Raw genomic sequence first — 27,938 nt, forward strand, 5'->3', positions numbered from 1 at the left:
GACTCCGTCCGAGTCAGCCCTTTCAATCAATGTGCTGGAAACCAGAGCTGTGCTTCTAGCTCTCCTAGCCTTTCACCACCTGTTGGCGGGCAAGCACATCTGAGTCCAGTCAGACAACGCGACAGCGGTTGCCTACATCAATCACCAAGGCGGGACACGCAGCCGCCTGGCAATGTTGGAGGTCCAACGCATTCTTCAATGGGCGGAGGACTCCAAGTCCACCATATCCGCAGTCCACATCCCAGGCGTAGAAAACTGGGAGGCAGATTATCTCAGCCGTCAATCCGTGGTCGGTGGCGAGTGGTCCCTGCACCCGGCAGTGTTTCAGTCAATCTGCCGCAAGTGGGGCACTCCGGACGTGGACCTAATGGCATCCCGTCACAACAACAAGGTTCCAGTTTACGTGGCTCGCTCCCACGATCCTCAGGCCTTCGCCGCGGACGCTCTGGTTCAGGATTGGTCCCAGTTTCGTCTGTCCTACGTGTTTCCCCCTCTAGCTCTCTTGCCCAGAGTCCTGCGCAAGATCAGAATGGAGGGCCGTCGAGTCATACTCATTGCACCGGACTGGCCCAGGCGAGCTTGGTATCCAGACCTGCTCCAACTGTCCGTAGAGATGCCGTGGCATCTTCCGGATCGTCCAGACCTACTCTCGCAAGGTCCGTTTTTCCGCCCGAATTCTGCGGCACTCAAATTGACGGCGTGGCTCTTGAGTCCTGGATTTTGACGGCTTCTGGTATTCCTCCTGAACTCAGCTCCACTATGACTCGGGCCCGTAAGTCTTCCTCCGTCAAGATCTATCACAGGACTTGGAAAATTTTCCTGTCCTGGTGTCGCTCTTCCGGCCATCCTCCTTGGCCATTCTCGTTGCCGACCCTTCTGTCTTTTTTACAGTCCGGTCTGCAGCTAGGACTGTCCCTCAACTCTCTCAAGGGACAAGTCTGAGCTCTATCAGTGCTGTTCCAGCGGCGTCTTGCCCGGCTGGCTCAGGTCCGCACCTTCATGCAAGGCAAGGCGCGTCTCACATCATTCCGCCTTATCGGTGGCCCTTGGATCCCTGGGACCTTAACTTGGTCCTCACGGTATTGCAGAAACCCCCTTTTGAGCCCCTTAGGGAGGTTTCTTTGTATCATCTTTCTCAAAGGGTGGCCTTTCTAGTTGCCATAACTTCTCTCAGGAGAGTCTCTGATTTGGCTGCGCTCTCCTCGGAGTCACCTTTTTTGGTTTTTCACCAAGACAAGGTAGTTCTCTGTCCGACTCCGGACTTTCTTCCTAAGGTGGTCTCTCCCTTCCACCTTAAGCAGGACATTTCCTTGCCTTCCTTCTGTCCGGCCCCTGTTCATCGCTTTGAGAAAGCGCTGCTTTCTCTGGATCTGGTGCGTGCTCTCCGGATTTATGTGTCTCGCACCGCTGCGCTTAGGTGGTGCACCTCTCAAGCTTTTCAAAGCACACTCTACCAGAGCTGTCGGTGCCTCTTGGGCTTTTAGGCACCAGGCTACGGCTCAACAAGTCTGTCAGGCTGCCACTTGGACTAGCCTGCATACCTTTTCGAAGCACTGCCAAGTGCATGCTCATGCTTCGACAGATGCGAGCTTGGGCAGACTCATCCTTCAGGCGGCTGTCGCCCACTTGTGAAGTTAGGCTCCGCCTACTTCTTAGTTTTTTCTGTTTATTCCCACCCAGGGACAGCTTTGGAATGTCCCATGGTCTGGGTCTCCCATAGGAACGATAAAGAAAAAGAGAATTTTGTTTACTTACCGTAAATTCTTTTTCTTATAGTTCCGTATTGGGAGACCCAGCTCCCTCCCTGTTGCCTGTTGGCAATTTTCTTGTTCCGTGTGTTATCACCGGCTGTTGTCGTGGACAGAGTCTCCGGTTGTTCCGGTTCTTGCTCGGTTCTACTTGTGGGTGGCTATTCTCCTTCAGCTTTTGCACTAAACTGGCTAGATCTGGTTCTCCAGGGGGTGAATAAGCTCAGAGGGAGGAGCTACAGTTTTAAGTGTAGTACTTTGTGTGTCCTCCGGAGGCAGAAGCTAAACACCCATGGTCTGGGTCTCCCAATACGGAACTATAAGAAAAAGAATTTACGGTAAGTAAACAAAATTCTCTTTTTTTTTTTTTTTGTTTAACCTTCTAGGGTCTTTTTTAATAAACAGTTGAGGTTGCGTATTACGTGGACAGCCCCCTAGAATTCCTACTATTTTTGTTCTCTTTATTAAAACCTGAACATACAGTTCTGTCCTTGAGTGACGCTGATTTATTTTCGATGTCCGAACAGCAGGAAATCTGGAACCTGATAACCTATAGTTGTACAGAATGAAGCATTACCACTGCACTCCTCTTCAGTGAAGACTGAACATTATTATTTGTGTCCAAGGACTTCTGCTGCTAATTTCAATCTGCCTGAAAAACTGGCAAACGTACTGTGCCACCATAGCCTCAGATGCTTCCCCTTCATTGTAGTTGTGCGCATTGTCTGATCTCTTTGCCTAATTGGTCTAATTTTAACTTTTTTTTTTTTTTTTTTTTTTTTCCCCAGAATATTGGATATAGTGTCCAAAGTCCATAAAGGCTACATGGTTTGGCAAGAGGTGTTTGATAATCACGACCAGGTAAGTTCCAGATGTATGCGTTGATTGATCTCTTCTTTATGGGGGCATATGCCGTCTGGAGAACTGTAGCTAGTTACTCAAGATTGTCAGATGAAGTGCCATATCAGATGAAGTGCCATATATTGCCATAATCACCTAGGCAATATATGTGTATAATCTTTATTTTCTTTGTCGCTCCATTGGGAGACCCAGACAATTGGGTGTATGTGTGGCCTCCGGAGGCAGAAGCTAAAGTATTACACTTTAAAAAGTGTAACCCCTCCCCTCTGCCTATACACCCTCCCGTGGATCACGGGCTCCTCAGTTTTATGCTTTGTGTGGAAGGAGGCACACATCCACTCATGCTCATGCAATCTCATATTAGTTATATCGGTTGGAAGAAAAGAGGGCCCCCACGGGGCCCCCGGCATGTTCCCTTCTCACCCCACTACGTCGGCGGTGTTGTTAAGGTTGAGGTACCCATTGCGGGTACAAAGGCCGGAGCCTCATGCCGTCTCCTTCACCATCCCTTAGCGGCTCTGGGAGAAGTGGGATCCTGACCGGTCATCCATTTACTGGGACCGTGCTCCCTCCGCAGCCCCTGTGGGAATCTGCCGGACCGGAGTCTATTCATCCTCAGGGACCGGGCCCTGCATCTCTAAGGTACTCTGTGTCCCCATGGGGACTGTGCAGGGAGCGCCTTCTTCCCGGACGCTGCAGCAGCTGCTGAATTGAGAAGGCCGGCGGACTTCCGCGCCGACCGTGCCTGCTTGTCGGGCGCGGTCTCAAATTTAGTCCCCGGCTTCATCGCGGCCTAGTAGCAAAAATCCCGCCCCCGGGCCTGCCTGTCAGGGGTAAGGGCGGGACGGCCGACCTGACGTCGGATGTGAGGGCCGGAGCATCCTGTATGTTTCCTCCCCCCTCACTGATCACTGTGGGGACCCCAGATTCCCGCACTTTCCTGGCGCCGCCCACGGTTCCACTCCTCCCCTGAGAGCTCCGGCAGCCATTTTTTGGCATTCTGCCGGTGGAGGATTCTCAGGGAAGAGCTCTGCACCTCCGGGGGACCTAAGGCAGGGAATCTGGAGGACACACACTCCGCTTTTTAGCGGTCGGTAAGCCACACCGGTCCCCCTAGGGTGCCGGAATAGATACGTATTTATATATATATTTCTGTTCGGTCGGGCTGTATACCCTTTTTTGCCCATATACCCTCAGTGATCATTCTCCTAGGAGACAACAGCATGTCGTCCACAAGGAGCAAATCTGTTAAGGCACAGGTTTTTTTTGCGGCCTGTACCTCTTGTGGGGCTATGTTACCTGCGGGTTCCACCTACCCTCACTGTGAGCAATGCTCGACCCCTGTTTCGCTTGCTCAGCCGGAGCCTCGGTCACTAGTGGGCCCCTCGGCTCATGTAGACCCCCCTGCTCCCCCTGTCCAGGCGGCAGGGACAGAGTTCGCCTCTTTTGCTGAGAAACTGAGTCACTTTCACAATCCATGACTCAGTCTATGGACAAATGGTCTGCCAAGCTGCTAGAAGCTTTGCAGTCCAGATCGGTCCTTACACAGGCCCCGGCCCCTGTTGGATCGTCGCCTCCAGGCCCCTCTCGGTCCGCACCGCAGCGCGCTCCCAGGTTGGGCCCTAGGTCTCACGTGGAGGACTCCTGCCCGGACCACAGTCCTAGACTGGCTAAGCGGGCTCGCTGGGAATCTTCCCCGACTTCTTCACGCTGCTCGGGTTCCCAGCTTGAGGACTCGCTGGAGGACGAGGCGGACGTCGCAGCTCAGGGCTCTGACCCTGACGTCGCCCTCAACCTTGATACACCTGAAGGGGACGCCTTAGTAAATGATCTTAATCTCGTCCATCAACCAGGTGTTAGATCTCTCTCCCCCCGCCTCCTCCTGTAGAGGAGTCGGCGTCTCAGCAAGAGAAACACCAGTTTCGGTTCCCCAAACGTACACGTAGTGCGTTTTTCGATCACTCTAACTTCAGAGATGCTGTCCAGAAGCCCAGAGCGGTTCCGGACAAGCGCTTTACTAAGCGCCTCACTGACACACGTTACCCCTTCCCCTCTGAAGTAGTTAAGGGTTGGGCTCAATGTCCCAAGGTGGATCCTCCAGTCTCTAGATTGGCGGCTAGATCTGTGGTATCGGTTGCAGATGGCTCATCGCTAAAGGATGCCACTGACAGGCAGATAGAGCTCCTGGTGAAGTCCATCTATGAAGCCACGGGCGCGTCTTTTGCCCCGGCCTTTGCAGCCGTGTGGGCACTCCAAGCTATCTCAGCTTGTCTGGCTGAGATTAATGCTGTCACACGTAATTCTGCTCCGCAGGTTGCGTCTTTGACTTCTCAAGCGTCAGCTTTTTCTTCCTACGCCATGAACGCAGTCCTAGACTCTGCTAGCCGTACAGCGGTGGCATCCGCTAACTCTGTGGCAGTCCGCAGGGCCATGTGGCTGCGCGAATGGAAGGCAGACTCGGCCTCCAAGAGGTTCTTAACCGGTTTGCCGTTTTCTGGCGACCGCTTGTTTGGCGAACGATTGGATGAGATTATTAAGGAATCCAAGGGAAAGGACTCCTCCTTACCCCAGTCCAAACCTAAGAGACCTCAGCAACGGAAAATACAATCGAGGTTTCGGTCCTTTCGTCCCTCCGCCAAGCCCCAATCCTCTTCGTCCAGCAGGCCGGAGAAAGGCCAGAGGAACTCCTATGCATGGCGGTCCAAGCCACGCCCCCAAAAGGCCGCAGGAGGCACTGCCTCCAAGGCGGCCTCCTCATGACTCTCGGCATCCCCGAGCCGCATCCTCGGTCGGTGGCAGGCTCTCCCGCTTTTGCGACGCCTGGTGGCCACATGTTCAAGACCGATGGGTGAGAGACATTCTGTCTCACGGTTACAGGATAGAGTTCAGCTCTCGTCCTCCGGCTCGTTTCTTCAGAACCTCTCCGCCCCCCGCTCGGGCCGACGCACTTTTTCAGGCAGTGGACGCTCTGAAGACAGAAGGAGTTGTGATCCCCGTTCCCCCTCAGGAACATGGTCGCAGCTTTTACTCCAACTTGTTCGTGGTGCCAAAAAAGGACGGATCATTCCGTCCCGTTCTGGACCTCAAACTACTCAACAGACATGTGAGAACCAGACGGTTTCGGATGGAATCTCTCCGCTCGGTCATCGCCTCGCTGTCACAAGGAGACTTCCTAGCATCGATCGACATAAAGGATGCTTATCTCCACGTGCCGATCACACCCGAACATCAACGCTTCTTGCGTTTCGCCATCGGGGACGAACACCTTCAGTTCGTGGCATTGCCTTTCGGCCTGGCGACAGCCCCACGGGTGTTCACCAAAGTCATGGCATCCGTTGTGGCGGTCCTACTGTCGCGGGCGGGGAGGAGGGTGTCAGCACACTACGCTCACCCCTTCTGCTCGGGTCCGGCGGCTGCTGCTCAGTGGTGGCTCGAGCGGTGGGCCGGATCCCGGGGGTTTCTCGAGCGGCACTCCTCGCCCATGAGTGAAAGGGGGGTTGTTGGGTGTGGGGATAGTTTATTGTCCGTGACGCCACCCACGGTTGTGGTGATTTCACCACCGCTGCTCGATATGGGGATCCCGGGGATGGTGATGCGGAGCAGCTAGGTGTTGTGTTGCCCCTCCGTGGGCAGGGGTTGGTGATCCCGGGGCCCGGTGATGGCTTGGGAGGTGCAGGGCCTGGTGGGCGCAGGGACGCGGGGGCAGCGCTGTGCCTTGCGGCACTGTGGTACTCACTCAGCCTGAGACGTTGACACAGTTTTTACGGTAAACCAAACGGCTGGTAAGACGGTCCCACGGACGGCTGCACTTGCTCTCCCAGTAGGTGACGGTGATGTCCCTCTTCCTTGCACCTTTGTTTACTTGTTGGTTGCGATGGGTCCCCACCGGTAACCCGCTCCCCGGCTTCAAGCTGGACCGGGGGAGCTCTACTCTTTGCCCGCAGGCGCTGGCCCTGAGAAACTGGTGCCGTGGCGGTGTCTCTCCTACTCTGGTTGGGCTGTTGCCTTCAATCGGGACTTGGTTGTTGGGGGATCTACGTCCCCTTCACTGACGGATTTGGCAAATTCTGGCGACTCCTAGCCTTGCCGGGGTCCGAGAGGCCCCTGCCCTGGTGCTGACTGTCCTTCGGAACACTGCTCCAGACCGCCGGGCCACTACACGTCCGCGGTCCTTCCAGGAACTTCCAAACGGTCCCCCTCCAGACAGTCACCGCCGTTGCTGACCTTGCTGACCTGTCCTGCACACAGCTGGACTACTTCAGGCTTTCTCTCTGTTACCCCTCTTGCTTTCCTCCTTTACCACTTTACTTCCTTCTATTTTCACTTCCTTAACTCATCTTAGCTGTTTACTCCTTCACTCCCCTAGCTTATCTGCCTGGTTTCTCCCGCCTCCAGAGCTGTGATCTCCTCGGTGGGCGGAGCCAACCGCCTGGCCCACCCCCTGGTGTGAATCATCAGCCTCTGGAGGAAGGCAACAAGGATTTTTGGTTAGCTTTGGTGTTCCTAACTGGGATGTAGGGTGTGGTGGTGTGTGACCTGTGTCCCCTGGCTTGCCCAGGGCGACACACTACACTCTCAGGGCCACTCGGTGATTCCCTACTTAGACGATCTCCTAGTCAGGGCACCTTCTCGGGTGGCGTGTCAACACAGCCTTACCGTCGCTCTGGCGACTCTCCAGCAGTTCGGGTGGATCATCAACTTCCCGAAATCCAAGTTGACACCGACCCAATCACTGACTTACCTCGGGATGGAGTTTCATACACAGTCAGCGGTAGTCAAGCTACCGCGGGACAAACAGCTTTCTCTGCAGGCAGGGGTGCAATCTCTCCTTCGGGGTCCGTCACACCCCTTGAGGCGCCTCGTGCACTTCCTGGGGAAGATGGTGGCAGCAATGGAGGCAGTGCCGTTCGCGCAATTCCATCTGCGGCCACTCCAATGGGACATTCTCCGCAAATGGGGCAGGAGGTCGGCTTCCCTCGACAGGAACGTCTCTTTCCCTTGCAACCAAGACGTCTCTTCAGTGGTGGCTCCTTCCCAATTCTCTATCGCAGGGAAAATCCTTCCTACCCCCAACCTGGGCTGTGGTCACCACGGACGCGAGCCTGTCAGGGTGGGGAGCGGTTTTTCTCCACCACAGGGCTCAGGGAACCTGGACTCCGATAGAGTCTTCCCTTCAGATCAATGTTCTGGAGATAAGGGCAGTGTATCTAGCCCTATTGGCTTTCCATCGGTGGCTGGAGGGCAGACAGATCCGTATCCAGTCGGACAACGCCACTGCCGTCGCATACATCAACCACCAAGGCGGCACTCGCAGTCGTCTTGCCTTCCAGGAAGTCCGGCGGATTCTGCAGTGGGTGGAAGCCACAGCCTCCACCATCTCCGCAGTTCACATCCCGGGCGTAGAAAACTGGGAAGCAGATTTTCTCAGTCGTCAGGGCATGGATGCGGGGGAATGGTCTCTGCACCCAGAAGTGTTTCGAGAGATCTGTCGCCGCTGGGGAACGCCGGACGTCGATCTCATGGCGTCACGGCACAACAACAAAGTCCCGGCATTCATGGCTCGGTCTCAGGATCACAGAGCTCTGGCGGCGGACGCGTTAGTTCAGGATTGGTCGCAGTTTCGACTGCCTTATGCGTTTCCTCCTCTGGCGATGCTGCCCAGAGTGTTACGCAAGTTCAGGTCCGACTGCCGTCGCGCCATTCTCGTCGCTCCAGACTGGCCGAGGCGGTCGTGGTACCCGGATCTGTGGCATCTCACGGTGGGTCAACCGTGGGCGCTTCCAGACCGCCCAGACTTGCTGTCACAAGGCCCGTTTTTCCATCTGAATTCTGTGGCCCTCAACCTGACTGTGTGGCCATTGAGTCCTGACTCCTAGCGTCTTCAGTGTTATCTCAGGATGTCATTGCCACCATGAGACAGGCCAGGAAACCAACGTCCGCCAAGATCTATTACAGGTCTTGGCAAATCTTCTTATCCTGGTGCTCTGATAACGGTTTTCCTCCATGGCCGTTTGCCTTACCCACTTTTGTTTCATTCCTTCAATCCGGAATGGACAAGGGTTTGTCACTCGGCTCTCTCAAGGGCCAAGTATCGGCGCTCTCCGTATTTTTTTTTTTGAAAAGCGCCTAGCCAGGCTTCCGCAGGTCCGCACGTTCCTGCAGGGAGTTTGCCACATAGTCCCACCTTACAAGCGTCCGCTGGAACCCTGGGATCTTAACAGGTTGCTAACGGCTCTTCAGAAACCACCTTTCGAGCCGCTGCGGGATGTCTCTTTATCACGTCTTTCGCAGAAGGTGGCCTTTCTAGTGGCAGTTACATCACTCCGGAGAGTGTCTGAGCTTGCAGCGCTGTCATGCAAAGCCCCCTTCCTGGTTTTTCACCAGGATAAGGTGGTTCTGCGTCCTGTCCCGGAATTTCTCCCTAAGGTGGTATCTCCTTTTCATCTCAATCAGGATATCTCCTTGCCTTCATTTTGCCCTAATCCAATTCACCAATGTGAAAAGGATTTGCACTCCTTAGATCTGGTGAGAGCACTCCGACTCTACGTGTCTCGCACGGCGCCCCTGCGTCGTTCAGATGCGCTCTTTGTCCTTGTCGCTGGCCAGCGTAAGGGTTCGCAGGCTTCCAAGTCAACCTTGGCTCGGTGGATCAAGGAACCGATTCTCGAAGCCTACCGTTCTTCTGGGCTTCCGCTTCCTTCAGGGCTGAAAGCCCATTCTACCAGAGCCGTGGGTGCGTCCTGGGCATTGCGGCACCGGGCTACGGCTCAGCAGGTGTGTCAAGCAGCTACGTGGTCTAGTCTGCACACTTTCACGAAACACCATCAAGTGCATACCTATGCTTCGGCAGACGCCAGTCTAGGTAGGCGAGTCCTTCAGGCGGCGGTTGCCCACCTGTAAGAGGGGGCCGTTTCGGCTCTTTTTATTGAGGTATTCTTTTACCCACCCAGGGACTGCTTTTGGACGTCCCAATTGTCTGGGTCTCCCAATGGAGCGACAAAGAAGAAGGGAATTTTGTTTACTTACCGTAAATTCCTTTTCTTCTAGCTCCTATTGGGAGACCCAGCACCCGCCCCTGTGCCCTTCGGGCTGGTTGTTCTTTTGTGTACACATGTTGTTCATGTTGAATTGTTCTTTTGGTTCATGGTTTTCAGTTCTCCGAACATCCTTCGGATTGCATTTACCCTAGACCAATTTATAAGTTTTCTCCTTCCTGCTTTTGCACCAAAACTGAGGAGCCCGTGATCCACGGGAGGGTGTATAGGCAGAGGGGAGGGGTTACACTTTTTAAAGTGTAATACTTTGCGTGGCCTCCGGAGGCAGAAGCTATACACCCAATTGTCTGGGTCTCCCAATAGGAGCTAGAAGAAAAGGAATTTACGGTAAGTAAACAAAATTCCCTTCATTTTGTGCTTTTGCTGACATTGCCCTCTGACATTATCCAGTGGCTGCTGATAGACCTGCTAATCCAGTGTATGCAGGCCAGTAATTGAAAGTCATGAGATGTTATCATTCTAAAATCACCATTAGGAAACCAAAGGTGCCGCTGCTTTGCTTTTATCTTTTCCATTAACAGATATCCATGAATCACCTCATTTGTTAATATCGAAAGCATTAACTTCACTTAACGGCTGAAAGTGTTCAGGTTTCGATAACAGAATAAGGCTGCGTGCCCACGATCAGGGTTCACAGCATTTTGGATGCAGTGTGTTTTTCGCTGCATTGTGCAGTATAAGCACAGTAGATGAGATTTCTACAAATCCCATGCCCACTGTGCTTGTTTCTCCCTCAGTGAAAACTGACCTGCGGTGCGGCTTCCCAAGCCTCAGCATGTCAATTATTTGTTGCGGAAATGTAAGTGTCCACAGGGAGAACACAGAAAGAAGCCGCAACTGCCAGAGCCCAGATCATGGGCACGAGCAGCTGCAGCCTCATGCGGAGGATCCTTGCGGCCTCGCAGGTCCGGACCCGCCACGTCAAGGACACAGCGGGTCCTGATTGTGCACATGCCCTTAAAGTATCCATACATAGGCTACTATTCTATGTACTAGGATAACACATACAGTATATAGGTGATGTCACTTAGGATTTGGTTGACGGTGCACATATCTCAGCTTAAGGTGCAATATCCATACAAATTTGTTAATTTTGGCAAGTTCAGCCAACATTTCTGTTAACATTTTTTGGAGACATCCTGACTGTCGTCTGTGTACCATCTGGCAAAGATCAAGTAGATGAATGACCGATGAATCTGCTAGATCCATTAATTTTATTTGACGATTTAGTTTATGGAAGGTGTCCCGACTACCCAGATGGCCGTAGTCGTGGCAAAGAAAGATGATTTATTTCTCCATGGCAGATACACATCTGGAAACAATTTGACAGTGGCTTATTCCTCTCTTCCCACTGAAGAGATGTTCCGTTGTTGGGTGGGATGACATTTGGTCAACATCTATCTAATATACATGGCCAAAGCTCTCGTCGCTGTTCTGAACTTACATATTAGTGCTGGGCGAGCATCATAGGTTTTTATAGATTTCACTCTCAAGATGCTCGCTCCCATACTGAAGATGTAGCCTAGCCGCCGGAGAAGGACTCTGCTTGGATTAGTGTAGCCCACAACACAGATTTTGGGTGGTCCGCACTGCTGGTTGTCTGTAAAAACAAAATTATAGCTTTCTTGTGAAGGCACAGGTACATTGTAAAATGTAGAAATCATGTGCCACAGTCTTCACCATTTACCAAAGTTTATTTTACATGGGACGAGATCCAGCCAGTGCTGCTATACTTGTAAATTACATAGATTGAAAAAAAGACCTACGGTAGGTCCATCTAGTTCAACCTTCCACCACCAATTCTACATTTTGCCATTAAGTCGCACAGTTATTACAGATCGGTCATGTTGCAGGCAGACTGCTCTTATGAAGGTCCCAGACTGTGACCAGTTGTGTCCCACATGGGCAGAAACTGTGGCCTTCACTCTAGAAGAAGCCTGTGTGGCCGGAGTCTGACAGGGCTCATATCTGTAAAGACGCGTGATAACTAGAGTTACCTTCACATTCCTATTAAACTCTTGTCTGTTGCAATTTTTCCAGATTAACCCTGACACTATAGTGGAGGTGTGGAAGGGAGAAAACTATAATGAAGAATTGTACAATGTGACAGATGCGGGCTTGTCTGCCATCCTCTCGGCCCCCTGGTACCTAGATTATATTAGCTATGGACAGGACTGGCAGAGATACTACAAAGTTGAGCCGCTTAATTTCAATGGTTTGTTAACTTTTTAATATTCATTCTTCTCATTAGTCTGTTTTTTTGTTTTTTTTAACCCTACATTAACCTCATTCTTCTCCTATACCTAGCTCCTTATGTTCTCCGGCTTTAGTCTAGGTTCAGACAAGTGTACTTTACCTACCAGTGCGGTCTGAGTTAATATCTCATATACGGTACATGGACCAATGTTATTAAATAGGGCTGTCCTGATGAGCAGTTGTGGGGTTTGTTTTTTGGGGTTTTTTTTTTCCACATGGACTGAGTGACTATGTGAAAACTACAGAATGCAATAGTTCTGTTTTTTGGTTCAGACTCTCTCGTTAATCTTAAAGGGGTGGTCCACCCATTTTTTTTTTCCCCCCAATGATTTTCACTTACCATTGTCTGCATCTTCTTCAATAGCCTCTATTTCCATTTCTGGCACTGAGCGGCGCTATCCTGCACGCTCAGTGCCTGTCACATGACCGCCTGGAGCTGTGGCCGCCGGCATCCTCTGACGTCCCGGCATTTCCGGGCTCTCAAACAAGACGGGTACGTCACAGGAGGCCGGCGCCACTCACAGTGACTGACAGGGCTGTGGGCGGTGACTACCGCACGTCACAGCCCAGCATCGAGGGGAGGATCCGGAGGACTTTACTGTGGAGCGGTGAAGGCAGAGCGCGCGCTTACCAGCATTCAGCTGTGGCAGGTACGGGCTCCAGTGTGGAGTACAGGGGGGGTTTCCTCCACTGAAATCCCCCCTGTCACGCAAGTATCTGATCACACTGTCCACCCGCCCGCTATGCTCAGCTGTCAGGAGAACGGGCGGTGTCGGCAGTGTGATCATATACTCCCACCAGCAGCACAGCTGCATGGGACCAATCTGCTCCACTCTGTCACCTGCACTACAAGTTCCAGAGTGGAGACAGTGACATGCTCTGCTCTGACACATAGTTTGCTGCATGTCACTAATTGTCTCCACTATGGGACTTGTAGTGCAGGTGACCGGATGATACATGTCACTGTCTCACTCTGTGATTTCTGCTGCATAGTACCAACTGTATACACTCTCACCTGCACTACAAGTCCCAGAGTGGAGACAGTGACATGCTCTGCTCTGACACATAGTGTGCTGCATGTCACTGTCTCCACTATGGGACTTGTAGTGCAGGTGAGAGTGTATACAGTTGGTACTATGCAGCAGAAATCACAGAGAGGGGCAGTTAGTGACATGTATCATCCGGTCACCTGCACTACAAGTCCCACAGTGGAGACAGTGACATGCAGCACAGAAAGACCAAAGGATAAAAGCTCTATTACCATGATTAGGCAGTGCACACAGGAAGGAGGGGAGGGAACTGTTGTGGTGGAGATCTGAGGGGAGGGAACAGTCAGAATGGGTTGGGAGATAGATTGCTAGTTACTGCAAAGGATTATGGAAGTTGTAGTAACTGAACACAGGAAGTTAAGAGAGAGATTAACTCCATCAGAGCTGGAGCCAGAAATGAAGATGTTATGCTAGACCATGATAAAAGATAATATTGGTAAAATAACGTGATAGATGTGTTTAGAGGCACATAATAGCAAGATTTATCAAAAAAAAACAAAACAGTTTTGGTAACTGGACAACTTCTTTAATGATTTCATTAAAAAAAACATACCATCCACTTTTTTTTTTTTTTAAGTTCCATTGCAATTAACATTGCCAAATACAATTTTTTTTTTAATTGTTGATTTATTTAAAAAGAGATGTCATCGGGAGATAAAGAAATTGACAGAGGACAATAAGGATAAAAAATTATTTTTCTGGATAACAAAAAAAACTTTATGCACGCGTCTGAACCAGACTTTAAAACTCTGATATTTAACTCTTTTCCTATTTTAAGTAAATCCACTTCTGAGAGAAGAGCCGAGACCAAGTCATGTGTTTTGTGAGGTCTCATCTAAAGCAGCATGCGTTCTCAGGGCTATTTCAATTCAAGGACAAGTGTGTTTGGTGTTTTTTTTTTGCTTTTTAGAAAAGCATTTAATTTTTCAAAAGTAAAATACAATAAAACTACAATAAAGAAAAAAACTTTCCTTTATACATAAAGAAAAGTCTGCAGAAAACCTTATGAAAATAATAAAATTCTACTAACAAATTGTATGTCAACTACGGTAAATCAGGTTTAACATGTTTAAGAAACAATAAATATATAATAACTTAGTGTTGGTTATGTAGGCATTATAACAAATAGGAAGTCTTAACCTAGGACCATTAATAGTGATCTAAAGGGGTGGGGGGGGGTAATTTTAATATCATCAAGGTATTTAAGAAGTTAAAGAGGGGAGTAGGGGGTGAGGGAAACAATTGGAAGGGGACCAGCAGAATAAAGGCGTTTAAATGGGTCATGATCAATCACACCCACTCAAAGTGATTATTATAAACTGTATCTAAGAAAGCCATGATGAGAACAAAGGGTCTTCCTTAAAGGCTATCCAAGAAAACCAGACTTTCCAAAATACTGGTCCCAGCTGTCATGGTCTTGAGTCGTATGTCACATTTTGTTTTCCTCTAAACACGCCAAGTGTCGTGTTTGCATCAGACGCTGTTCAGACCACAGACACTCACTATGCTTTCTCTGGTGCTTCTGAGTTGCACAGGCAGTGTGCTCTTTAGTGATCGGACTAGCAGGAGTTAATGTCTGCTAGCCTGCTGGTTACTTTTTGGATCACGTTGCGGTAGACCCATCACAGATACGCCCTACCTTTTTAAGATGGAGGAATTTGTCTTCCTATGCCAACTATAACTTTCTGCTATACTGATCCATGTGCTGGTTTTTTTTTTTTTGGTTTTTTTTTTCTTTTTTTTTTTTTTTTTTTTCCCCAGCTTGGTGATTTACAGTGTTTTGCTCCTCCTGTTGTCTGGTTATTTCCTCCATGCTTTAGTTTCCTCCTTATCACTTATCTGATTACTGTGTGAGCATATTGTGTGACAGTTTTGGTTTCTCCTGTCTGTCTATCGCTGTTGGTGTTACACACCCTTGTCTGCCCCCTTACCCCCCCACCCCGGTTAGGGTAGAAAGGGGTACTAGATCAGGGCTGGTCAGGAGCAGGGATAGAAAGAAGGCCCAGATATCATCACCATCAGACGTATCTCTGGGACCATTGTCTGCTAGGGTTTGTTTGAGCAGCAATGAGGGAAAAATCTTAAGGGATTTTTTTTATTGAGTTCGAGAGATGGATCAGGGAGTAATGACAGGAGCGCAATCTGAGTAGTTGGAACCAGATGGAATACCAGTCACTAGGAATGAAGTATCGAAAATTACCTGCCCAAAGGACCACAAGAGAGGGTAGGACCACGTGATATGGGCCATAGTACAAATTCCACCTCCACATCTGGAGCACACATTGCAAGTTATCTGAAAAATTCTGTTTGGAAGCTCAGGATATCCGTACCAGCGAGTTAAGATTTTAGTTCTTTTCTTGAGCATAACATGCTATTGACATCTTATAATTACATTGACACATGGTGAGCCGACTGTGACAGAGTAATGTAAAACTCTTGTCATGCATCTTGATATACAGGGGCTCCATTTGACAGGGGAACCATCAGGATGTTCTAAAGTTTGAGAGATGAGATGGTGGAGAGCTTAGAAGTAGTGATGAGCACAAATAGTAACTATTCGTTTTCGGACAATGCTTGCCCAATACCGAGTACTATTCCAGTGTTTGTCACAACAAGAAAAATGCACGGATTCCCAGTTGACCTGCATTAGGTTCGTTTTTATCGATGAATATAACTTTGGGATTCATTACACATAATCCGAACGTGTGTGTGTGTGTGTGTGTGTGTCCATTATAGAGATGCCTCATGCAGAGTAGCAAACGCAGGGAGCTTAGATGAATGTAAACCTACAAATTCCTTAAAAGGGAGGGTCTCAATGTGAACACTAAACCTAAAGGAATCCCAGTGATCAATTATACCAATATACAGAATCAACGGAAGATCACTGGTGAGAAAGGAGACCAAAGCAAATGCATAGTGAAATACAAACGTTTATTAATAGAATTTGCGTGACACAAGGACAGACAGCGATGGCGAGCAGAACTTAGTCACACAAAAATATGCACAAACATCACCAGCAGATGGAAAACGGCTGCTAAGCACGGAGAAATTGGATAACACAAAGGCCAAATAGCCGACAGGGAAAGAGAAAAGACCAATAAATCAAGGGGTAAATCACCCATGAACTACTTTTCCTAAGTGTATACCAGTAACATGTCATAAAATGAGGTTATAGCAATTTACCTTGAGACATGTTAAAAGTGCTCGCAGGCAGGCTGTTGGTGATGGGCGGGGCCTCGACGCGCGTTTCACTGGGCGTGGCTTCGTCAGGAGGCTTAGATGAGTCAGTCATCTGCCCCAATTCAACTCAGTCTGCTGAATGCCATCCTAGAAATGAATCCCTTCCCATAGTAGTGGGAAAGGCTGGATTATCAAAATGAGGACTAATTCGCTCAGGTCGATGTGAGCGATTGCACTTCGAATGAGACCCATCCTAGAATGTCAATGCATTAAAAAGTAGAAAGTTGGAGATTAAAGGTATAATATAGGGGGTCCCATGGTAATGAACTTCAGAGTATAGAAGATAGCTTCTCAACTTTGACCCATTGATTTAGTTTCGATGTATTTCCAGTCTGATTCTTGAGAGAAGAGCCCCATGGTAGTAACATTCAATGTCAGGCATTCCTGCACCCCCTCTGTTTAGATCTAGTTAGGATATTGAAGCTAGTCTGTGGTCTGAGAGATCCCCAAACAAACTTATTCAGTGCTTTTTGAAATATAGTATTTGGGAATATGTATTGGTAGACAAATTGGGGTAAAATATCAATTTTTTTAAGATCTTTACTCTACCAAACCATGATAGTTGTGAACGATATGACTTCAGGTCACCGAGAGTCTACTGTAGCAGTGGTAAGTAATTAAAAGAAAAAAAAAATCTGTAGGATTAGTGAAGACCCGGATGCCAAGATATTTTAATTATTATTATTATTATAGCACCATTTATTCCATGGTCCTTTTACATGTTAAAAGATGTATACATAATAAAACAAGTACAATATTCATGAACAATACAAGGCACAGACAGGTACAGGAGAGAGGAACCTGCCCATGAGGGCTCACAGTCTACAGGTGATGGGTGAGGATACAGTAGGTGAGAGTAGAACTGGTAATGCAGCGGTAGATTGAACTTAGGGTTACTTCAAGTTGTAGGCTTGTCAAGACGTAGGTCTTCAAATTCCCTTTTGAAGGTTTCCACGGTAGGTGAGAGTCTCTAACTCTCTGCCACAACATTCCAGAGTATGGGGGATGCACGGGAGAAATCTTGTATGCGTTTGTAGATTGTAGGAGGAGGAGATGCGATGGGAGTAGAGAAGGAGATCTTGTGAGGATTGGAGTTTACGTGCAGGTAAGTACCGGGAGACTAGGTCTCACATATGGAGACCAGTTGTGGATGGCTTTTCATGTCATGGATAGGGTTTTGAACTGGAGTCTTTGCAGATCTCCTCTCTGGCTTCCTATTGCCCAGAGTGGAGAGGCCAGGGAATAGCAGGGGGAGAGGTGGACTAATCAGGCCCCAGAGTTTAGGATGCATTGGAGGGGATGCAAGAGTGTTACAAGTGAGGGAGCAGTAATTGAGGCGGGAAATGAGGGGATGCACTAGTGTTTTTACAGAATCTTGTTCTCTTCTCATTTTAAAGGGAATCTGTCAGCACGTTTTTGCTATTTAATCTGAAAGCAGCATACTGTAGCCACTTAGAGCCTGATTCCAGGGATATGTCACTTATTAGGCTGTGTTGTAATTTCAATGCAATCCAGTGTTTTTATCTGCAGGAGATTAACACTGCCAGACTACATTTCACATGACCAGCATTCATGCTAATCTGTGTAATGCTGCCAGTCAGGGTTATGGGTGGCATTCACAGGGCAGCTCTCTGGGCACTGCTATATCTATAATAGAGAAAATAAGGATTCTAGCAAAACTGCACTAAGCAGTCCAGTAAGTGATACATCACTGGAATCCGGTTCTTAGCAGGTTTTTTTCTGTGTTACCTGAAAATGACTGACAGATTTCCTTTAATATGTCTACAAGAGTTTGAGTCTTTGTTTTTGTTTATGGTCTAAATTTAAGCTTTGGATAAGCAAGACTGGGGCATGAGCTCACCAGCTTATAGTCAATTTTGGTGGATCACAGGAGAGCAAGCAATGACTATGTACAGTTCTGAGGGCCCCAATTCAAGAAAGACATCGATTATATTGGAGCAAGTCCAGAGAAGAGCCACCAAAATGATAGGTCTTTAAACCATGTCGTATGAAGAAAGACTAAAATAACTAAGAATGTTTAGTTTGAAAGAGAAGGCTGAGAGGAGACTTAATAGCAATCTACAAATATCTGAAAGGTAATCACAGTGCAGAGGGAGACAGCCTATTTTCATTAGCACAAGGAAGTATAAGAAGCAATGGGATGAAATTGAAGGGAAGGAGATTAAGATTAGAAATTAGGAAAAACTTTCTGACAGTGAGGGCAGTCAGGGAGTGGAACAGGCGACCAAGGGAGGTGGTGAGGTCTCCATCAATGGAAATCTTAAAGCGGAAACTGGATAAACAAATAGCTGGGATGATTTAGGAATGCCTGCACTCGCAGACCCTTGAGGTCCCTTCCAAATCTACCATTCTATGATTTTATGACTGAGCAGAAAGGGGTTAGTTCTGTTACATGAATTGTGTACTGCAGAATAAGTGTAGTTTCGTATTTCTTGGTTAAGATGTTAGACGTGAAGTGCGCATCAAGTAATTTAGATATTTGCTGAAATGTGGGACATGGGTACAGGGGACCTACCCAAAGAGGAATCCACTGCCCTATCCAAGGTGAAGTTGAGATCACCGCCAATGCTAGTCGAGCCTTCAGCAATGTTTAGAGAATATTGACAAATGACCTGCAAATACAAGACTGATCCTAATTGGAGAGATTAAGAAAGGTGTAACTGGCATTTGGGTAAGATTCCATTCTAGTTATACTTGCAGCTAAAGATTTATGTATAGCGATAATGGCCCCCTTAGACTAGTTTCATAGTACTAACTTGACTCCTTTTTGAGTTTTGAGAGAGGGTAGATGGCTCGATCTAAAAAGGGTTTCCTTGAGGATTAGAATATGTACACGTTTCTACATAAAAACCTGTTTGTTTTTTGGTTTTTTTTTTTAACCACCAGGTAATTTTCTGATAACATGATCCTTTACAAAAAATATGGAAAAGAAGAAAATATTGGGTACTCACTGTAAAATCTTTTTGAAGCCTTTATTGAGGGACACAGGAAAACCATGGGTATATGCTGCTGACACTAGGCAATAAACTTTAGCTCCTTCCTAGCAGTGTACAAACCACCAGCTGGCACAAAGCTAAATCAGTTAGTGAGAAAGTAGTAGGAGAAGCAACAGTAAAGTAAAAACACAGCAGGAAAATATAATTGAAACCTCAAACTATACACAAGGTTGGGTGCTCTGTCTCCCCGCCCCCAATAAAGGCTAAAAAAAAAAAATTTAGTAGGAGTACCCAAAATCTTCGTTCCCTTGTAATGTCATTGGGGGGGACACATGAAACCAATGGGACATCCTAAAGCAGTCCCAGTGGTCGGCAGAAGATAAAAATCCTCAGGTCTGTGCTTGGGCCACTGCGGTAGATAGGTAACGAACCTAATCCGTTCGGTAACCTTTCACTGCTATATACTTTTATGAATCCAATTTTTATAACAGTACCCCTATTTGTATATGATCTTTCTGTAATAAATATTTACTTGGGTGTACTAGCTATTTTTTCAAATGATGTTTGGCCATATGAAACTCGGCTCTCCATATTTTTTCATAAGTGTAAACCTTGTAGAACTTAGCAAAGTTATAAATGGAGGACCAAGTAGCGATTTTGTAGAGCTGTAAGACTGGGGCCTGGTGATGGAGAGCCCAGGGTGCCCCCACTGCACAAGTGGATTGAGCGGTGACCCTGAGTTGGCACGTTCTTTAATCCAATAAGCTTCCAGGATGGCAGCCCAGATCCAGCAAGCAATGGTGGTTTTGGAGGCAGGAAGGCCTCTGCGAAGACAGTCTGGGATCATGAACAGAGAATCTGCATGCCTGAAAGGTGCTGTCCTGGAGAGTTGTAGACTTAGTGCTGTCACGAGGTCCAGCTTGTTTAGTGACTTCTCCCAAGGATGAAGGAGAAACCGACAAAATGAGGGTAGTACACGGTCTTTGTTAAGGTGAAAAAACACCTTAGGATGGAATCACACATAACCACTTTGCCCTGGTGGAACACCAGGTAAGGAGAATGGCAAGAAAGAGATGCAAGATTGAACACTCGTCCAATAGTTACAAGAAAGGCAACCTTCCAGGAGAGAAAGAATAGAGAGACTTCAAGTAGCGGTTCGAATGGAGCGTTCTGAAAAACATCCAGAACAAGGTTGAGGTCCCAGGATTCCACTGAGGGCTGATGAGGAGGAACAGAATGAGAAACTCCCTGAAAGAAGTGCTTGATCCGGGGACAAGACACAAGATGTTTCTACAAAAGAATGGAAACTGATGAAACTTGACCCTTGAGAGAACTAAGAGACAAGCCAGCTTCAAGACTTGACTGTAGGAAGGCCAAAAGGGTAGGGTTAAGAAAGTCATGGGGGCGGTCTGGTTGGCATCATGGCCACTAAAGGCTGCTTTCCATGTACGATGGTAAGGCTAGAGGAAAAAGGCTTTCTTGCTTTGATCATGGTCCAGATGACCTGTTCAGAGGAGCTTAATACCGCAGCTTCAACAGCCATGCTTTTAAGTTGAGCGACTGAGAATTCTGGTGGAAGAGGGAGCCCTATAAACGATCTGGAAGTTTCCACAGAATGTCTGCGAGAAGGTTGATTTCCGCATACCAGGGTCTTGTGGGCCAGCCTGGGGCTACGAGAATGACAGGCACTTCTCCTTTGATAATCCTGATCAGGTTGGGGATCATGGATAACGTAGGCAAGCGGTATGGAAGGGAGAACTGGGTCCACCAGAGCATTGCAGCCGACTATCTCTCGGGGATTTCGAGATCTGGATAAAAAGTCTGGAACCTTGTTGTTCAGTCTGGATACCATTAAATAAATATCGGGAGTGCCCCATCTGAGACAGATCTGGTTGAACACTGTCATATTCAGGGATCACTCCCCTGCAGCGAGACCCTTGCGACTGAGAAAGTTGGCAGTCCAATTGTCTACTCTGGAAACTTGTATTGCTGAAATTGCCTGAACATTCTGTTCAGCCCAAGATAGAATCCAGGACACCTCTGACATCACTGCCAACTTCGAGTGCCGCCTTGGTGGTTGTATGCCATGGCTTTTGTCAGATTGGGCACAAGTCGGGTGTCCAAAGAGAATATCCTATCAGTGGAGAGCCAAGAAGATTGCCCATCAAAATTCTGGAACTCGGGGCAGAGATGCTTCCTGAAGGTTCCATAAACCCTGGACCATAAAGCTATGAAAGACTGCTCCCTAATCTAGGAGGCTGGCATGCCCTGTAATGATCTTCCAATATATCAGCAGAAACTTTCCGCCTCGAATGAGGGCGGGAAACTGCAGAAATGGGACTGCCTTCATTGCGGCTACCATCTTACCCAGAACGCTCATATGAGAGGAGCATTTGAGGGAACAAATCCCGCACTTATAGAGCTAAATACTTTTATTCGGGTAGAGAAAAACCCACATGTGCAGAGTCTATTGGCATACCCAGGAAATTTAGGAGCTGGGTCTGGATCAAAGATGACTTCAACTTAACGATCCAACAGAGGTGAAGTGTTCAGAGTAATTTAAATGCTCTTGAGGTATTCAGAGTGGGAAGAGGCCTTGATTTTAATTGTCGTCCAGATGGGGAATGAGCAGAATTACCCTTGTCCAAAGAATGGCCATAACGGCTGCCATTATCTTCGTGAAAACCCTGGGCACTGTGGCAAGACCGACGAGGAGCGCTGTGAACTGAAAATGACATTCCTGCAGAGAAATCTCCGGTGAGACGGAAAAATGGAAATCTGTAGGCATACTGGATGTCCACGGAGCAGAAAAACTCCAAGTTCCATGGAAGCTATAATGGACTGAAGGGATACCATCCTGAAGTGATGCAGGTGGACACGTTTGTTCAATAACTCTAGGTCCAGAATAGGGCGAACAGAGACGTCCATTTTGGAGACCAAAAACCAGGTTTGAATAAAAACCTGAAGAATGTTTTTGAAGAGGAAACAGGAATGATGTCTGACTTGTGGAGGGAATTGATTGCCCTGAAGAAGCCTGGGATGAAAGGGAGGGTCCTTTTAGTGGGTGAGACTGGAAACAACAAGAGCGAAGGGAGACTAGAACTGTTGTTTGAAGAGCCCCAAACAGGGTGGATTTGATTTAAATCTAACTGATTTAAATCACGATTTAAATCACGATTTAAATCACGATTGAAATCACTAGTCAGTAAGGCTTGATTTAAATCAGTGATTTAAATCAAAGTTACTACCTAAACTAGTTCTTGCTACTTTAACATGCAAGTAGATGAAGATTTTTAGAATCACTTTTTATATTACTTTTTTCTCCCCAGTTTAATGGGTTAATCATTCATATTTGGACACCACTGTTCTGTTTTACTTAGGAAGGAGAAAACTAATCTTGACCTTAATAACAATTTAAATAATTTATTCAACTGAAACAATAATATTACAGCATAAGTTATTTGCTTAAACAAACATCCATGTTTGTTAACTAATTTGGCTAAACAAAATATATATATATTTTAAGAAACTTAGACTGTCAGCCCAGCCGACACATGAAAAACTTAAATACTACTGTTCCTGCTGTCCTCTGTTGCTCACTTGTCGTCATCTTCATCATCATCTTCTTCTTTGTTCCTATTCATAATCCGGAAAAGAAAAACAAGCTTTCCTGCTTTATTGGGTCCCAACCGATTTCTCAATTTAGAATGAATGAGTCCAAAGGAAGAGAATATTCTTTCAACGCCTGCAGAAGAAGCTACTGCTGTTAAAAGTGAAATCATTACTTGAACAGTCTCTAAATCCAAGCGCTTAAGTGACTTCCACCAGTTTACTGGTGTGACCTTCCTTAAAATATCTTCAGCAAACATATATTTCTTGAATGGTTCCCCCTTATCTCTGAAGTTTATTATAGTTGGCATTAAAGATGGATGATTGCTGGATACCCATGTCATAGCTAACTCCTCTTCCTCTGCACTTAGATTTTGACCCTGATATTGGATATTGACAATATTTGCCAAAAAATGAGCTGGAGTCAGTGCTTGTCCCATTCGTTTGTTTACTGCTTGTAATTTAATTCTGTCCATGCGTAGTTCTGTTTTTAAGTGTTCACTCAGTTCCTTCCAAATTTCAACAGCATCCGCAATAAAACAGCTATTTCTTTGTCGCTCCATTGGGAGACCCAGACAATTGACAATTGGGTGTATAGCTTCTGCCTCCGGAGGCCACACAAAGTATTACACTTAAAAGTGTAAAGCCCCTCCCCTTCTGCCTATACACCCCCCGTGCCTCACGGGCTCCTCAGTTTTCATGCTTTGTGCGAAGGAGGCTGACATCCACGCATAGCTCCACATCTTGGTCAGCAGCAGCTGCTGACTAGGTCGGATGGAAGAAAAGAGGGCCCATAACAGGGCCCCCAGCATGCTCCCTTCTCACCCCACTCTGGTCGGCGGTGCTGTTAAGGTTGAGGTACCCATTGCGGGTACACAGGCAGGAGCCACATGCTGTTTTCCTTCCCCATCCCTTAATGGGCTCTGGGTGAAGTGGGATCCTAATCGGTCTCCAGGCACTGAGACCGTGCTCCCTCCGCAGCCCCTGGGGAATCTGCTGGACAGGAGCCGGGTATCGTCAGGGACAAGGTACTCTGTGTCCCCCTGGGGGACAGCGCATGGAGCGCTTGTGCCATACACACTGCAGCACTGCTGGGTGTGTTAGTGCGCCGGGGACTACCGCGCCGGCCGCGCTTATTTGCCGGCCGCGCTTATAACTTTAGTCCCCGGCTTTTGCGGCCTAGTATCGCATATTCCCGCCCCCAGGCCTGCCAGTCAGGGGAAGGGCGGGACGCTGCACAGGACGTCAGCGCTGAGGGCTGGAGCATACTCTGTATCCTCCTCCCCCCTCACTCAGCTCAGTGGGGCATTAGATTCCCGCACTTTCTGGGGCACGCCCACGGCCCCCTCCTCCCCACAGAACGCCGGCAGCCATTCCTGTCAGCACTTCTGACGCTGGAGAGGAGAGACAACACGGCTCTGGGAGGCCCAGGCAAGGGAATCTGGTGATCACACAACCGCTTTGAGCGGTCGGTAAGCAGCACCTGGGTGCTGGCCCCACTGAGTGCCGAAGTGTACATATATATATATATATATATGCTTATATGCTATACATTTACGCTGTACGGTCGCACTGTTGATTTTTGGCTATATACCCTCCTGGATTGTACTCAGAGGAGACAACAGCATGTCGTCCGCAAAAAGCAAGAGTGCCAAAGCACAGGCTTACTTTGCAACCTGTACCTCATGTGCGGCTATACTACCGGCAGGTTCCACCGATCCTCATTGTGTGCAATGCTTGGCCCCTGTGGCACTTACTCAGCCGGAGCCTCTGCTACTGGTGGCCCAGGTGGAACCACCTGCTACCACTGTCCAGGTGACAGGGACGGAGTTTGCAGTATTTGCTGACAAACTGTCTGAGAGTATGGATAAATGGTCTGCTAAGATACTAGAAGCCTTACAGTCCAGACCGGTGACTCAGGCCACGGGCACTGTTCAATCATTGACCCCAGGCCCCCCTCAGTTGGAGCAGCAAAGTGCTCCTGGGGTGACCCATAGGTCCCAGGGTGAGGTCTCTGACACGGACCGCAGTCCCAGGCCGCCTAAACGGGCTCGCTGGGAAATTCCCTCGACCTCATCACACTGTTCGGAGTCTCAGCAGGAGGACTCTCTGGATGATGAAGCGGAGGTAGCAGATCAGGATTCTGATCCTGATGCCGCTCTCAACCTAGATACACCTGAAGGTGACGCCATAGTGAATGACCTTATAGCGACCATCAATCAGGTGTTGGATATTTCTCCACCAGCTCCTCCAATTGAGGAGTCGGCTTCTCAGCAGGAGAAATTCCGTTTCAGGTTTCCCAAGCGTACATTGAGTACGTTTCTGGATCACTCTGACTTCAGAGAGGCAGTCCAGAAACACCGAGCTTGTCCAGATAAGCGTTTTTTCAAGCGCCTTAAGGATACACGTTATCCCTTCCCCCCTGACTTTGTCAAGGGCTGGGCTCAGTGTCCCAAGGTGGATCCTCCAGTCTCCAGACTGGCGGCTAGATCCATAGTTGCAGTGGAAGATGGGGCTTCACTCAAAGATGCCACTGACAGACAGATGGAGCTCTGGTTGAAATCCATCTATGAAGCTATCGGCGCGTCTTTTGCTCCAGCATTCGCAGCCGTATGGGCACTCCAAGCCATCTCAGCTTGTCATGCGCAGATTAATGCAGTCACACGTACGTCTGCTCCGCAAGTGGTGTCCTTAACCTCTCAGGCGTCGGCGTTTGCGTCCTACGCCATTAATGCTGTCCTGGACTCTGCGAGCCGTACGGCAGTAGCATCCGCCAATTCGGTGGCAGTCCGCAGGGCCATGTGGCTACGTGAATGGAAGGCAGACTCTGCTTCCAAAAAGTTCTTAACCGGTTTGCCATTTTCTGGCGACCGTCTGTTTGGTGAGCGATTGGATGAAATCATTAAACAATCCAAGGGAAAGGATTCATCCTTACCCCAGTCCAAACCAAACAGACCTCAACCACGGAAGGTACAATCGAGGTTTCGGTCCGCGGGCAGGTCTCAATTCTCCTCGTCCAAAAGGCCTCAGAAGGATCAGAGGAACTCCGATTCATGGCGGTCTAAGTCACGTCCTAAAAAGACCGCCGGGGGAACCGCTCCCAAAGCGGCCTTCTCATGACTTTCGGCCTCCCCAAACCGCATCCTCGGTCGGTGGCAGGCTTTCCCGCTTTTGCGACGCCTGGCTGCCACAGGTAAGACCGTTGGGTGAGAGACATTCTGTCTCACGGTTACAGGATAGAGTTCAACTCTCGTCCTCCGACTCGGTTCTTCAGAACATCGCCGCCCCCCGAGCGAGCCGATGCTCTTCTTCAGGCGGTGTGCACTCTGAAGGCAGAAGGAGTGGTGATCCCTGTTCCTTTTCAGCAACAGGGTCACGGTTTTTACTCCAACTTGTTCGTGGTGCCGAAAAAGGACGGATCCTTCCGTCCTGTTCTGGACCTAAAACTGCTCAACAAACATGTAAAAACCAGGCGGTTCCGGATGGAATCGCTCCGCTCCGTCATCGCCTCAATGTCCCAAGGAGATTTTCTAGCATCAATTGACATCAAAGATGCTTATCTCCACGTACCGATTGCTCCAGAGCATCAGCGCTTCCTGCGTTTCGCCATAGGGGACGAACACCTTCAGTTCGTGGCACTGCCTTTCGGCTTGGCGACAGCCCCACGGGTCTTCACCAAGGTCATGGCAACAGTAGTAGCAGTTCTGCACTCTCAGGGACACTCGGTGATCCCTTACTTAGACGATCTGCTTGTCAAGGCACCCTCTCAAGTGGCATGCCAACACAGCCTGAGCATTGCTCTAGAGACTCTCCAGAGTTTCGGATGGATCATCAATTTTCCGAAGTCAAATCTGACACCGGCCCAATCACTGACATATCTTGGCATGGAGTTTCATACTCTCTCAGCGATGGTGAAACTTCCGCTGGACAAACAGCGTTCACTGCAGACAGGGGTGCAATCTCTCCTTCAAGGCCAGTCACACCCCTTGCGGCGCCTCATGCACTTCCTAGGGAAGATGGTAGCAGCAATGGAGGCAGTTCATTTTGCGCAGTTTCATCTGCGTCCACTTCAATGGGACATTCTCCGCAAATGGGACAGGAAGTCGACGTCCCTCGACAGGAACGTCTCCCTGTCTCGGGCAGCCAAGGCTTCCCTTCAGTGGTGGCTTCTTCCCACTTCTGTCGAAGGGGAAATCCTTTCTGCCCCCATCCTGGGCTGTGGTCACGACGGACGCGAGCCTGTCAGGGTGGGGAGCGGTCTTTCTCCACCACAGGGCTCAGGGTACTTGGACTCAGCCAGAGTCCTCCCTTCAGATCAATGTTCTGGAGATAAGGGCAGTGTATCTTGCCCTAAAGGCGTTCCAGCCGTGGCTGGAGGGCAGGCAGATCCGGATTCAGTCGGACAACTCCACAGCGGTGGCTTACATCAACCACCAAGGCGGAACACGCAGTCGGCAAGCCTTCCAGGAAGTCCGGCGGATTCTGCTATGGGTGGAAGCCACAGCCTCCACCATATCCGCAGTTCACATCCCGGGCGTAGAAAACTGGGAAGCAGACTTTCTCAGTCGCCAGGGCATGGACGCAGGGGAATGGTCCCTTCACCCGGACGTGTTTCAGGAGATCTGTTGCCGCTGGGGGATGCCGGACGTCGACCTAATGGCGTCCCGGCACAACCACAAGGTCCCGACATTCATGGCACGGTCTCAAGATCACAGAGCTCTGGCGGCAGACGCTTTAGTTCAGGATTGGTCGCAGTTTCAACTCCCTTATGTGTTTCCTCCTCTGGCACTGTTGCCCAGAGTGTTACGCAAGATCAGGTCCGACTGGCGCCGCGCCATCCTCGTCGCTCCAGACTGGCCGAGGAGGTCGTGGTACCCGGATCTGTGGCATCTCACGGTGGGCCAACCGTGGGCACTACCAGACCGACCAGACTTGCTGTCTCAAGGTCCGTTTTTCCATCTGAATTCTGCGGCCCTCAACCTGACTGTGTGGCCATTGAGTCCTGGATCCTAGCGTCTTCAGGGTTATCTCAAGAGGTCATTGCCACTATGAGACAGGCTAGGAAACCAACGTCCGCCAAGATCTACCACAGGACGTGGAGGATATTCTTATCTTGGTGCTCTGATCAGGGTTTTTCTCCCTGGCCATTTGCCTTGCCCACTT

At 48.8% G+C, this 27,938-nt stretch overlaps 1 protein-coding gene across 2 annotated transcripts in view; it reads left to right on the top strand.

The window, feature by feature from the left end:
* Window positions 1–27,938, top strand: part of HEXB (hexosaminidase subunit beta) — an 87,148-nt gene that overhangs the window by 50,833 nt on the left and 8,377 nt on the right. Inside the window, exons 10-11 of one of the 2 annotated variants that reach the window (XM_075325372.1) lie at window positions 2,537–2,609; window positions 11,705–11,879. In XM_075325372.1, the coding sequence (XP_075181487.1) occupies window positions 2,537–2,609; window positions 11,705–11,879 (248 nt within the window). The remainder of the gene's footprint in view (window positions 1–2,536; window positions 2,610–11,704; window positions 11,880–27,938) is intronic. The other variant, XM_075325378.1, reaches the window with a different exon arrangement.

Source organism: Anomaloglossus baeobatrachus, chromosome 1 (genome assembly GCF_048569485.1).
Source record: "Anomaloglossus baeobatrachus isolate aAnoBae1 chromosome 1, aAnoBae1.hap1, whole genome shotgun sequence".
In the NCBI taxonomy this organism is placed as follows: domain Eukaryota; kingdom Metazoa; phylum Chordata; class Amphibia; order Anura; family Aromobatidae; genus Anomaloglossus; species Anomaloglossus baeobatrachus.